The following is a 13,514-nucleotide window of genomic DNA, read 5'->3' as shown; positions in this document are numbered from 1 at the left end:
CAAGGTTGTAGATCACTTTGCCCGAATAAAATTCTCTAGACACCCAAAACTTTTCAAAGTCTTTCGTTAAAAAAAGAAAAGAAGAAAATTAATATTATTAATTGTATTTATTCATTTTGACATTTTGTCTTTTATCAGTAAGGTTATGTCGATGTTCCAGTTATGCTGGTGTTTGTGGTGCAGAAGGGGGATGAGCAAAGCTCTGAGGAATTTTTATTGTTGGGTCAGACACACCACGCTGTTCCAGGTAAATGTCAACAAGACTGAAAAACGTGTTTCTCTGACAACTGGAGGAATCCACACCTGCCTCCAGCGTGACACCTCCCAGGTGCCTCCCCCTCCCCTCTTCTCTTTTTTATTTGTTCTCCTATTTGCATGTTGGTGACGGCACCATGTGTTTTGCTCCACCTGAGCTGAATTTGATTTTTTACAAACTCTGTGTGAGTTGGCATTGTGTGTGTGTGTGCTAGACGGAGCTCATTTCAGAAGACAGTAAATTCTTTTCTATTTTCTTCATTTGTTTTCACACATACAAACATTTTATTTTGAAAAGTATCTATTTGATCTTTTTTAACTTGATTTTTCTAATATTTTTACTTTCACTTCAATTGTAACATAAAGATGAAAATGTGTTGGTTTGACAGGGAAACATGAGAAAAGTGAGGAATATGTCCACTTGGATTTTCACCATGGGGATGGTGACTGGATTTCTCTCACTTCACCTGCTCTTCAGTTCAATGGTCTCAGTGGAAAAGGTCAACAATTCAGTGCAGGGGATCAAGCCTGGCACTGGTCATCAGGATCCACCTGCAGGTAGGCAGTCACCGGTCCAGATGTACAGATGAAACTCAAACATCAGCTGCTTCGGTTTAGGATGCTGAAATGAAACATTTAAAAATAAACTGCTTTATTTATCGTCAAATAACAATAATGCTAGGAATAAATGCTTAGTATCACATCTGAGCATCAATTAAACATTTAAAGTGACATTTCAATATAAATGTAATGCTTTTGAACAAAAGTTTTAGCTCACACGCTAATTCCTATTCCTGTAAAAGAGGGATAGCTCGGATAAATAAAGAGGCTCCCCATCTAAAGTCGTTTTAATAATTAGCTGAGACCCTGATGAGCTACTCGCTCTGGACATTTGTGTGTTCTGCATCCCAGAATGTTACACAAATCTGGCTATAGGAGGGTACGATCGCGGTTGGTTGACTTTCACACTCTAAACCATAAAACATATTATTCACAAATAAATAAAAGCACTCTGGGACCTTAGATAGGGCATCTCTTCACCATCATTTAGTTTGGTGGGGCTCATCTGATTTTTCTATGAGGTGTTGGTAAAATAAATGCTTCATAAAGTTTATGTTTTATATGGTAAATATCTTATTTTATTTAGTGTTGTCTAGAGTCCTCAACCCCCCAAGAAGCTTTACAACACCACAGTCATCCACCCACACACATTCACACGCTAACAGTGACTAAAAGAAAAGCTACTTGATATTAATAGCTTGTCACAGCAATATTTTCTGTATTTAAAGTAGAAGCAAACTAGCTAAGCCGGTTACTCTGGAAGGCTGTGAGGGAGTCTTGAATGCTTTGTTTCCTGGTAGAAAAAGGAAAACATTGTTTAGTTATGATTATTTGAAATCTTAGATGTTACTCAAAGGCAACACGTTAGGGTAATGGTTCCTTGTGAATGAGATGCAGGTCCATGTCTTTGCGTGGTTAGAGCTGTAGATTTTATCTGTGCTTCGTTGTTCTTAAACACACAATGAGCAACAGTGCAGTGACGTCATTTACTAGAGTAGGTATCGAGTAATTATTTAATGACCTTAAATGAGGTCCTAAAGTCTGTGAGGAACGTCAGAACGGCACAGATCTTAATTCAACAAAGACAAATAAGGAAATGGATTTCAAATAATCCCTGAGACCAAATCCAATTCTCCATCTCCGTCATTCACTGTGGGGCAAAAAGTATTTAACCAGCCACCAATTGTGCAAGTTCTCCCACTTAAAAAGATGAGAGGCCTGTAATGTTCATCAGAGCTACATCTGAACTATTAAAGACAACATGAGAAAAAAAAATCCAGAAAATCACACTGACCAATTTTTAAAGAATTTATTTGCAAGCTACAGTGGAAAAGAAGTATTTGGTCTACAAACAACTAATATTTCTGGTTCTCACAGACAAAGAGGCTCCTCTGTCCTCGATTCATTACCTGTATTAATGGCACCCGTTGGAGCTTGTTAACAGTGTAAAAGACACTTGTCCATATCCCCGAACAGTCACACTCCAAACTCCACTATGGCCAAGCCCAAAGAGCTGTCAAAGGACACCATAAACAATGTTAGACCTGCACCAGGCAGGGAAGACTGCATCTGCAATAGGAAAGCAGCTTGGTGTGAAGAAATCAATTGTGGGAACGATTAGAAAGTGGAAAACATACAAGACCACTGATAAGCTCCTTTGATAGGAGCTCCATGCAAGATCTCACTCCTGTGGGTCCTGGAGTGGCCCAGCCAGTCTTCAGATCTCAACACAATAGAAAATCATTAGACGGAGTTGAAAGTCCCTGTTGCCCAGTGACATCCCCAAAATATCACTGCTCTATAATCTCCATGGAAGATTGGGCCAAAATACCCGCAACAGTGTGTGAAAACCTTGTGAAGACTTACAGAAAACATTGGACCTCTGTCATTGCCAACAAAGGGTACATAACAAAGTATTGAGGTGGACTTTCGTTATTTACCAAATACTTCTTTTCCACCATAATTTGCAAATAAATTCTTCAAAAATCAGACAGCGTGATTTTCTGGACTTTTCTCTTAGTTGAGGTCTGCCTATGATGAAAATTACAGGCCTCTCTCCTCTTTTTAAGTGGAAGAACTTGCAGACATGGTGGCTGACTAAATACTTTGTTGCCCCACTGTAAAATGAAAAATATAAAGTATTAATGTGCTCTGATTGCAGAAGATGTTCTTTGCTAGCAAACCTTGGGTGTTATAGCTTATCTTTGACCTTCCAACAGAAAAGCCATAATGTCCCAGTGAGCCAGCAAGCTGGTCCAGGCAGACAAATCTGAATGCTTACTGATAAACAACTCCCTGCCACATGGGATAATTTACGGGGGTCTGCTTTATTGATTGAGAAGGCCCTGAGATCAAGGACGAGGTCATACTTTCCTCATCATCACAGCTGGAAGACATTCTGAATTTGACTCATTTGATGCTGTTTATTTTAGATCCGACAGACAGTGAGCTGGTTCTGTACGGACGATGAAGCGTTCCAACTTAAAAACTGTTTTGCATCCAACAGGTGAGAGAGACAACAAAACAGGAAATGATACCCGGATTTTATGTTGGATTATGACTGGACCCAAAAACCTTGAAACCAGAACCAAGCACGTTAAGGAGACGTGGGCCAAGCGCTGTGACAAAGTGCTGTTCATGAGCTCTGTGAAGACTGATTTTCCCACAGTGGAGTTGAATGTGAGTGAAGGAAGAGACAACCTATACTGGAAGACCATCAGAGCCCTGCAGTACATCCATCAACATCACCTGGACGAAGCAGACTGGTTCCTAAAAGCAGATGATGATACATTTGTGGTCTTGGAGAATCTACACCACATTTTATCCAGACACGACCCAGAAAAGCCCTTTTACCTGGGCAGAAGGTTCATGCCTTTCATCAGGCAAGGTTACATGAGTGGAGGAGCAGGCTATGTTCTGAGTAAAGAGGCCCTGAGGAGGTTTGTCAAAGGGTTCAGTACTGGAGAATGCACACACTTCTCCTCTATAGAAGACATGGCTCTGGGTAAATGTTTGGAGACGATGAAGGTGGAGCCAGCAGATTCCAGAGATGAACACGGGAGGCAAACCTTTCATCCTTATCCTCCAGATTACTACATAGTTCGACAGCCGTCAAGGCCTCGGCCTTGGTATTTGATTTACGACCATTATGCTCCAGTAGAGGTAAGCAGCACATTTTGTATGAAAATCAAAATCTGACAGTAAAATCTGAATTGAATGATGCTGAGTTGTTGAAAAATATTGGCAGCTTTGTAACTTCCCAAGTCTATTGCATATCTGTGAGGTGTTTTTTTGCAGAGCAAAGCTGTCCTGCTAGTGGGAGGGTAGCTCTGAAGTGCCTTTTCCCCCTCCTCCCGAATCAATTCCTCATGTTACCCTCTTATCTCTATTAAGGTAGCGTGACTCAGGGTTGAGAATGACCACCGTCACCAATTCGTGTCATGTGTCTTGCCCATGTATGTCTGATCTCTGAATTGTGTGTACTGAAACTCTAATTTCCCTCTGGGATTAATAAAGTATCTTTGATTGATTGATTAACAAATAACCATAAAAATCGGGTCTGAAGGTCATGGGAGCAGGTCTAATCTCTGGGCGGTGCCTTATTAGAAGCCATGTTTCTCTCTACGGGAGCTCGTGAGGATAAAACACATTTAGTGAGTTGTAACAAATAATTTAAAAACTTTAACCTTTCATAAAAGTTGTATTACACATTTACCTCTTCACTTGTTGCCATTGATGAAATGAAATCTGATGTGCTTGTTATTTTGCTAAAGGTTGCACTCCCAGGGACTTTTGACCCTAACAGCCATCCGTTGATAAGGTTTTTGTCACGTTGAGAGGATGATTTGGACCCAAAATGCAGTTACCCAGGATGACACGAGGCAGGAGTTGATATAAAGAAAAAGTCCTTTATTGTAGGATGAACAAAAATAAGTCCAAAAAGGCAGGGAGCCAAAATCCAAAAATCCAGAACATGAGAACAGAGCTCACCTAGAGCACAAACTGGGGACGGGACAGGAAGCTCACACAGAGCACCAAAACAACACTGACAAACAACAATGGACCGACAAGACAATGAGAAACAGACAGGGCTTTATAGACTGGGGCATAATGGGAGGCAGATGAGCTGCAGGTGTGTGGGGAGAGAACCAGGTGAAGGCAATAACTAATCAGGGAGGAGGAGCAGGAAGGAGCAGGGGAGGGCACCGGACCTGACTGGGGAAGGACACACAACACACACACACACACACACACACACACACACACACACACACACACACACACACACACACACACACACACACACACACACACACACACACACACACACACACCTAGCTGAGAAGGACATAGACAAAACTGAAATAATAGACCTATAGAAATATGGTGGGGAGACCAAGAGAACATGAAGAAAACCAGGAGGGAGCTGGGGACAAAACGGCTGGAGCTACAACTGGAGGGGCTGGGGATGACCTGAAGGGCTACAAACAGAAGACACATAAATGAGAAGCAGACAAAGGACACAAGAGGGCGCTATAAGACACAAAAGGGGAATTTAGAGATGGATGGAGGACATCAGGAGACACATGGGGAAAGATGCAGACACAGACCATGACAGTTTTACTTGAATACATAAACACCACTTGTTTGCAATGATTTGGTATGTACTGCCAACTATCACCAGGGAAAATACATATCATCACTTTAAAGAAATACATTAGTCAATTACTTCTACAACTTTTTCAAAACCACCTAAATCAAGATGGTTGCCACAACCATAGCAAACATAAAACATAAATATAGCAAACACCAAGTCAATTCTTTAAATGCCGAGCTTCAGCTTTATGGTGTTAGGATTTTGTTGATGGTAAATGGTCTGTATTTGTATAGCGCATTCTTAGGGTTCTACAACCCACCCAAAGCACTTCACAACACAATCAGTCATTTACCCATTGTTAGGGTCCTGTTTAAAGGACACTGACCTGGCCTGGACTAGGGAATCCTGGTTCTGACCCAGAACATAAAAGATATATTAAATAGTAAAAGAGGAGCAGGTTAGTGGCAACCAAAAATATTTTATTCCTTTAAAAAATAAATAAAAAAAAACACACAACAGGCAGGGACAAGAATTACTAACATAAATAACTAGACACAGACCCAAAATAAAGGAAAAGGAGGGAAAACAAGGACTGGAGTCTAGTCAAATCTCTGACAGAGATTAACAGAAAATCAAAACCCACTAAACAACAGGTGTCAGTATAAAAACTAAAAATAAATTCGATTGTGTTTTGCGTGTGTGTGGGCAAACACACTCACAACCGTACTATCAGTAACACACAACATAACCTGGTGCCAACACTACTGAAAGATTACTTCAAGGTAGTTGTAAACAAAAAACACCAGCTCAAAAGACTAGAGCAAAAGGGCTCAACCGCTGACGTCGTTAGGTCCGTTTTAGGGGGGCTTCAGCCCCCCTAAAATAATCACAAGCCCCCCTATCTTTGAGTTTTTTAGGGCTGGGACCTTAACGCGTTATTTTGATTAATTAGAAAAAAAAACGACACGCTAAAAAAATTTCACGCATTTAATCGCAGCTTGCATTTCGAGCACGACGGAACCTTTGTCATTGCACGACTTCCTCGTAGACAGAATATCACTGACGCACACAACAATGCACAGTGCTAATGGCTACTAAAACGGAATAGTTGCCTTGCTTGGACTGATGCAGGATTTAGGAAACACGTCCGCCTCTTTTCTTAACTTGAAAAAAAAAACTTCCAGGCAACAACGGAGTCCGTGTCGCGGACATTTTTCAGAGATCGTCTCTTCTTCGGCTGCCCGGTGGCACTGGAAACTTTACAAAAGTTGCGGTAAGCTATATTTTTAACATTTACGTAACATCTGTGCAGCGCTGAAAGCCCCAGACAGAATAATTCTGTGCCCTAACAGTAGTTTATGAAAGTAAGACAAACGAGAGGCTGCCGCTGGGAGAACGCTCCGTGTTCTCACTACTCTGTAAACAATCACAAACAACGTGAAAGTTAAAGTTGAACACAGAAGTTTAAGTTAAAACAGAAACACTCTAAAACTTTTCTGATGATTTTCTAAACAATGCTGTCGGGGAGTTATACGTTTCTGAGACGAGTCTCTGTCTAAACATCACATGCATTACTATCATTAAGCAGCGAGGTGTGTTGAAGCTGTCATCAGCTAAGGGGCGGATGCTTAAGTGCATCAGGGGCAGCGAGGAACGAGGAAGTGGTGATCAGGCTGGAGATCACACCAGATTCTCTGCTGCAGGCGTGAATCTGCGGGTCTGCAGTATCCCCTTCTTAACGTGACATCAGGACTTCCCATGTAAGGAAGGTCCGCTCACCTGTTCGTCACATCATTATTTCCTCGCCATGATCTTTTATCATCCCATCATCCTCCAGTCATCCAGCTGGAACCAGTTGGTGTTTCTGATCATTCTCAGAATATGTCATGCCTGCTCTGGTGTTAAAAGTTATTACATTTAAGTCCTAGTCAGGGGTGTCAAACATGTGGCCCGCGAGATGGTTGTGTAAACTTTATTTTCATACTTTACAATGTAGAGTGAAAATAAACTTATCTTTGTGAGCAAGTTTTCTCTGTAATGAGTATAAATAAAACAAAGCTGCGCTCAAGGCTCACACAAGAACTTGAATCACATCCTGAAGTTGGCCGCCACTCAGGATGTGACTTCTGATGTTGATGTGCTGGTGAAAGCTAAACGATGTAAAGTAAAATGAGTCAAATATACTTTAAGTGCTGCATGAAACTGATCTAGCCATGTGATCTGTAAGCTCTTTGAATCGCTAAGGAATGTTTTTTATTTTTATTTACTTTTCAAATTTTCAAGTACACTTCAGGTGTTGTACTTGTACTATTTTGGATACACTGTCCTCAGGCTCCAACTTTGTTTTATATTGACTGTATTAAAACAAAGAAACCAATCTGAAGTTGTTTTTAATTTACCGGTCCAACCAACTTGGGACTAGATTTCCCTCAATGTGGCCCCTGAGCTAAAATGAGTTTGACACCCCTGTCCTAGATCATATTTGTGCCTGTTCTACTGTCATTTTGAAGGATTAATATTTATGTGTTTTTACTACATTATGAGTAGAAAGGCTAATAAAAACTCCCAATTATACAAACAAGTAAAACTGGAAAAATTATAATCTGGTGCAAAGTCAAATTTATTTCAGTCATTCAACTAGATAGAGACTATTTAAAGGCTCAGGAACCCTTTGCATTTGTTTTCTATTTGTAATTATAAATTTTAGTTGATTTGGGTCTTGTTTCATATCACACAGTGACATTTGATTAATTAAAATGCATTTTTTATTAAAAGCTTTAGTTTTACAGTAATAACTATGTCTAATGTTTAATTCTCTGTCTCATAATTTTAATTAAGTTTTGCTTTGAGAGTACATTTTCCTGAACAATTAAAATGCAATTAATTTAGATTAATTAATTACAAAGCCTCTAATTAATTAGATTAAAAATTTTAATTAAGTCCCAGGCCTAATTTTCATATATACTGTTATTTTGTCTTGTAATTGTTAATTACATACTCCTTTATTCCATATCATATCAGTGTTATTCATATATTAAAACTGTCAACTGCACACTCATTTGGCAGAATAAAAGTTTGACAATTATTCATTTGTTCTTTGTCATATTTCAGTAACATTTATAATCAAGCAAGTTGTAATTAAACAAATTAAACAAATGACTGCAACATTTCCCCCTGTTAAGTGCAGTAGACTGAAATGAATAGCTTTATTTGGAAATATAACATATCTAATTTTTAATGGACTTATATAAAATCTTTCTTCAACATAGACCCCACTAATGAACTGATGAAGTGTTTTTTTATAAAAAGAAGAGAGAAAATGCACAAAGGTAGGAAAGGAAAAGAAAGTGGTAAAAAAGTAGGTTTTGTTAAATGTTCTTCATGTAATGAATTAATTGACAAAGTTTTTGCAGGGTGTGAAAAAAATGTTCAAGGTCAACCTCCTGGGGCTAAGCCCCCCCATATCTCAATCCTAGTGACGTCCATGGGCTCAATACATCCCAGAAGCAATTCACAAAACAGGCTTAAAGCCTTCAAAAAACCCTGGGGCCTACTTGCCTACAAGTAGCTCCCTGAATGTTGGTTGGGCTCCCCTTTTAATCCCTGAAGAGAAATCAGTCCAGATCTGTTCCACCCATTGACATAGACGTATGCATATATATATATATATATATATATATATATATATATATATATATATATATATGTATATATATATATATATATATATATATGCATATATATATATATATATATATATATATATATATATATATATATATATATATATATATATATATATATATATGGACAATGGGTTTCCATAGACTCCAATAACACATTTTTGAGCTAAAATGGGAGGTGGTCACCACCACCATTTTGACCGTGTCACAGGTTCCGTAAAGACCAGACAATTCTACAAAAGGGAACAGAGGTGGAGCTGAGGGTGGGGCTGTAAGGCTGGGATCAAATGACGACACCCGGTTGAACTAGCCACAAGCTAACCTGAAACTAACCCAAAGCTAACGCAGAGGTGGGAGCTAAGCTAAAGGAGGTAGCTACAGTACCTAGCTACAACAGCTAAACAGGAAAACCCAGGGGAACATAACACTCCCCCCCACCCCCCCATCAAACAAAACCCAGTGTTATAATATGTATATATATATATATATATATATATATATATATATACATATATATATATATATATATAGAGAGAGAGAGAGAGAGAGAGAGAGAGAGAGAGAGAGAGAGAGAGAGTGAAAAGAAAATACATACATACATACATATACATACATACATACATATATATATATATATATATATATATATATATATATATATATATATATATATATATATATATATATAAGTATTATCTTTTCACTCTATTTATTTATTTATTTTTCTTTCAAGACACCCCTTAAAACCTACACATTTGTCCCAAGGGTTGTAAAAAAAATGCTCCCTTAACTACGGGACAAACAATCAGCCACCACATTGTCAGAACCCTTTTTGTGTCTGATCTCAAGTTCGTATTCCTGGAGTCTTAAAGCCCAATGCATGAGGCGTTGGTTGCTGTTGAACTTACGGGCCAAGAAAGCCAGAGGGTTGTGATCAGTATGTACAACTAAAGGTCTGCTAACGGAACCAACGTAAACATGAAAGTGTTGGAGAGCAAGAAGGAGCGCTAAAGTTTCTTTTTCTATAGTAGAGTATCGTGTCTGACACGAACTAAACTTTTTAGAAAAATAAGCAATGGGGTGAACTAGGTCATTCTCTTCCTGCAAAAGTACAGCACCTGCTCCAAGCTGACATGCATCTACTTCTAACTTGAATGGTTTTGTTAGATCTGGGGCTGTATCTACTCTGGTGGAAAGAATTCACGCTTCATACTGATGTCCACAATTCTTTTATTTCTCTCTCACAATCATGCAGCACCGTGAAAACTAGAAACAAGTAAAATAATATCAATTACACATATGATATTCATCTCAGCCACGTATTTTCTTTCACAAAGTGCACAAGTGTTAAACAAAGAACAGTATAACGTTTTTTACTGTTTACGCCTTGTAAACCCAGCAGTAGAAAAGATGTATATTCTGAAAAGTCCGCCGTGTTACCGCTCTGTGTCGTCTTTCCCGCGACTCTCAGGAAGTGACTACTTCACAAGAATCTTAACAGAAACATTTCTTATAAGAAAGAGGTATCACTCTACGGCAAATGTACACAAATATGAGTACCAAATAAAGAGAACAAACAGAGACAACATAACGATCTCAGATGCGCTGCTGGTGTTGTCATGGCAACCAACACAAACATTTCAACGTCAGCTACAGGGGCTTTTAGCCCAGGAGCCGACGTTACCAAAAGTTTACATGAAACGAATGACTTCAGAGCAGCTTCGTCCCACTTAAATTCTACTTTAGGGCTCAGCAGATTGGTTAATGGTGACACAACAGAGGCAAAGTTTCTACAGAAAGAGCGATATTACCCACACATTCCCAAAAAGCGACAAAGCTCTCGCCGAGTACTTGGGACAGGAAAAGACTGGATGGCTTCTACTTTATCCGAGAGCAGTCGTATGAATCCTTGGCCCACTTATTTTCCTAAGTAGGGCACAGTTGCCTTCACAAACTCCCATTTTGCGAGATTTATAGTCAGGCTGGCTTTTGCCAGTTTCTGAAAAAGAAGACGTAATGTCTTTCAATGCAGTTCCCATGACGTGGTATGAACCACAATATCGTCCAAATAAGCACTGCAATTTTCAATGTTAGCTATACCGGTGTTTATTAGCCTTTGAAACGTTGCAGGAGCATTGCGCATTCCAAAGAGCATAACGGTGTATTGCAAGAAGGCGTCTGGGGTTACAAAGGCAGAGATTTCCGAAGCTGCAGGGGTCAAAGGTACCTGCCAATAGCCTTTTAGCAAATCTATTTTTGTAACAAAAGAAGAATTTCCCACTCTATTAATACAAGTTTTCAGGTCTGTTATTTGCACATCATTTTCAAACAGTGATGACACATTAAACACGTGATCATTCATCTTTGTTTGTGCACGAGTCAACACACATGAAGGAAAAATGTCGGAAATGGTTTCACTAGTGTATGAAATCGGGTTTTTAACAACTTCTGGGGCAGGGGTAACCTGACCTCCAGCAATATCATTACCAAGAAGGAAGTCCACACCGACAATGGGTAAGGTGTCACTTACTGCTACTTGAAAATGTCACACGCTGGTAGAGATGAGCTATGATGTAGCTACAGCTGCCCTGGGGCGCACTGACAGAGGCGAGGCTGCCGAGCACTGGCGCCACCGGTCCCTCCGACCACCACCAGCAGGCAACGTGGGTTAAGTGTCTTGCCCAAGGACACAACAGCAGAGTTCTCTGTCCAGAGCTGGGATCGAACCTGCAACCTTCCAATTACTGGGCAACCCGCTCTACCTAATGAGCTACTGCTTTCCCTGTCTGATGTTACAAACCCAATGATTGGAAACCAAGACTTACAACTAGAAAACTGTCATTACTGGTCATAAACACATGACTAAGGCCAGGTTCACACCGCAACAAATCACAACTTTTGATTCTGTTCCTCTCACAATCTTAAAGAGCAAATCACCCCCAAAGCAACTTGTTTTGCTGATAAACTAAAACAAAATGGTGTCTAATTGCTCTGTAGACACGTGTAGTCAATGATTTGGCACTTAAGTGCATCTTAGTTCAAATTAAGATTTTCTGCCTAAAACTGTCAGTGTTGCGCCCTCTTCAGGTAATAACTCTGCACTGCATTTGAATTTAAATTTGCCTTCGCTATTGGCCAAGAGGTACCCTATGACTTAAGCCGGTACCATATGATGTCATATTGCCGTTGTGAGCTTGGGTGTGTGTATTTGTTAGCGGCTTCACACATTTGGTCTGCCAGGCAACATCATTTGTTGCAATTTTTCCAACAGGAAGTGGTAGTGGAGTAAGAGTAAGTAGGGGGTGACTTGCTCTTTAAGGTTGCCCTCAATTACTGCAACAGCTCTAAAGATAATTTATCAGTCATTCCTACCGTATATACAGACAAGCCATCCTATATGCTAAATGACCTATAGATGGATCTCAGTCATGGGGCGGAATGTACAGTTGTCTTTCAAACTGTCTCCACATGCCATTGGACAACAAACGATGTGATGTACTCACCGCTACGGACGTCAGTCTATGGGACAGTCTGTTATAAATTATTGAAGAAGATGCAATTACATCCTTTTTCTAAATAAAGGACATAAGTATCTCTATCTGCTCTTGACTCAAAGAAAAGCCCAAGTCTAACTAGTTTAAAGTTTATGCCAAAGCTCTTTCAAATGAGCTGACACCATCCTTGTTGTTCCACTCCGTTGCATCATCCTTCCCACCAAAACAATAGAGCTCTGTGATTGGCCAGGCACAAAACTGCTCAAGCCTGCTGAGGCTCTAATAGAGTGTGGCTTTATGTACCGTCACCCAGCCGGCTGCTCGGGTTCTGCTGGAGGACCGCTACAGGGTGGTTCTGAGCTAGTTAACCCCGCGCTGGCTAAGTAGCTATGGCTATCTACGGGCTTTTCAACAGCACGAAGCCGGGCCTCCAATTCTGACTCTCTCGCCCCCAAAGCTACAAAAATGCTACATTTATTACACGTACCATTATCACTAAAGCTGGGCCGTACACTGTGCGACTTTTTTCCTCGTAGCGCTCAGCTTCAGCTCAAACTGTACGACTTCCTCGCAGGGCAGATCTCACGAGTCATGTGCTCACACTGTACGACCCAGTTCTCGGATGCGACCTGACTGCTCACACTGTACGTCTGGTAGCAAGACGTCGGACCTAAAAATATGCTAAAAATAGCAGTTTTTACACAACACGTCAGACTTTTTTGTCTTGTTCTGCCTGTTGTCCTTCGGAAGTGCTGCAGGAGGACACACAGGGATTTATGGGGGTTGGATGAGGAAAACGAAATACAGAAAGTAAATCTGTGTTTTGTGATCAGTTTAATTTGACATGAACACGACAAACACACTTTCTTGACAATCTTTGTGAGTAAAAAAACGTGTAGAAATTAAAACGAACAACGTGTGTTA

General features: G+C 40.0%; 1 protein-coding gene across 1 annotated transcript in view; it reads left to right on the top strand.

Annotated features, from left to right (window-relative positions):
* The first annotated feature begins 391 nt into the window (after window positions 1-391).
* The window catches only part of c1galt1a (core 1 synthase, glycoprotein-N-acetylgalactosamine 3-beta-galactosyltransferase 1a), a 36,860-nt gene continuing 23,737 nt past the window's right edge, over window positions 392-13,514 (top strand). The window contains exons 1-3 of the mRNA XM_015976489.3: window positions 392-492; window positions 645-813; window positions 3,323-3,978. Coding sequence (XP_015831975.1) covers window positions 651-813; window positions 3,323-3,978 — 819 coding nt within the window. The 5' untranslated portion in view covers window positions 392-492; window positions 645-650. The remainder of the gene's footprint in view (window positions 493-644; window positions 814-3,322; window positions 3,979-13,514) is intronic.

This window comes from Nothobranchius furzeri, chromosome 11 (genome assembly GCF_043380555.1).
Source record: "Nothobranchius furzeri strain GRZ-AD chromosome 11, NfurGRZ-RIMD1, whole genome shotgun sequence".
NCBI lineage: Eukaryota > Metazoa > Chordata > Actinopteri > Cyprinodontiformes > Nothobranchiidae > Nothobranchius > Nothobranchius furzeri.
The sequence above is the reverse complement of the archived record's forward strand: the minus strand, read 5'-3'. Positions and strand labels throughout refer to the sequence as shown.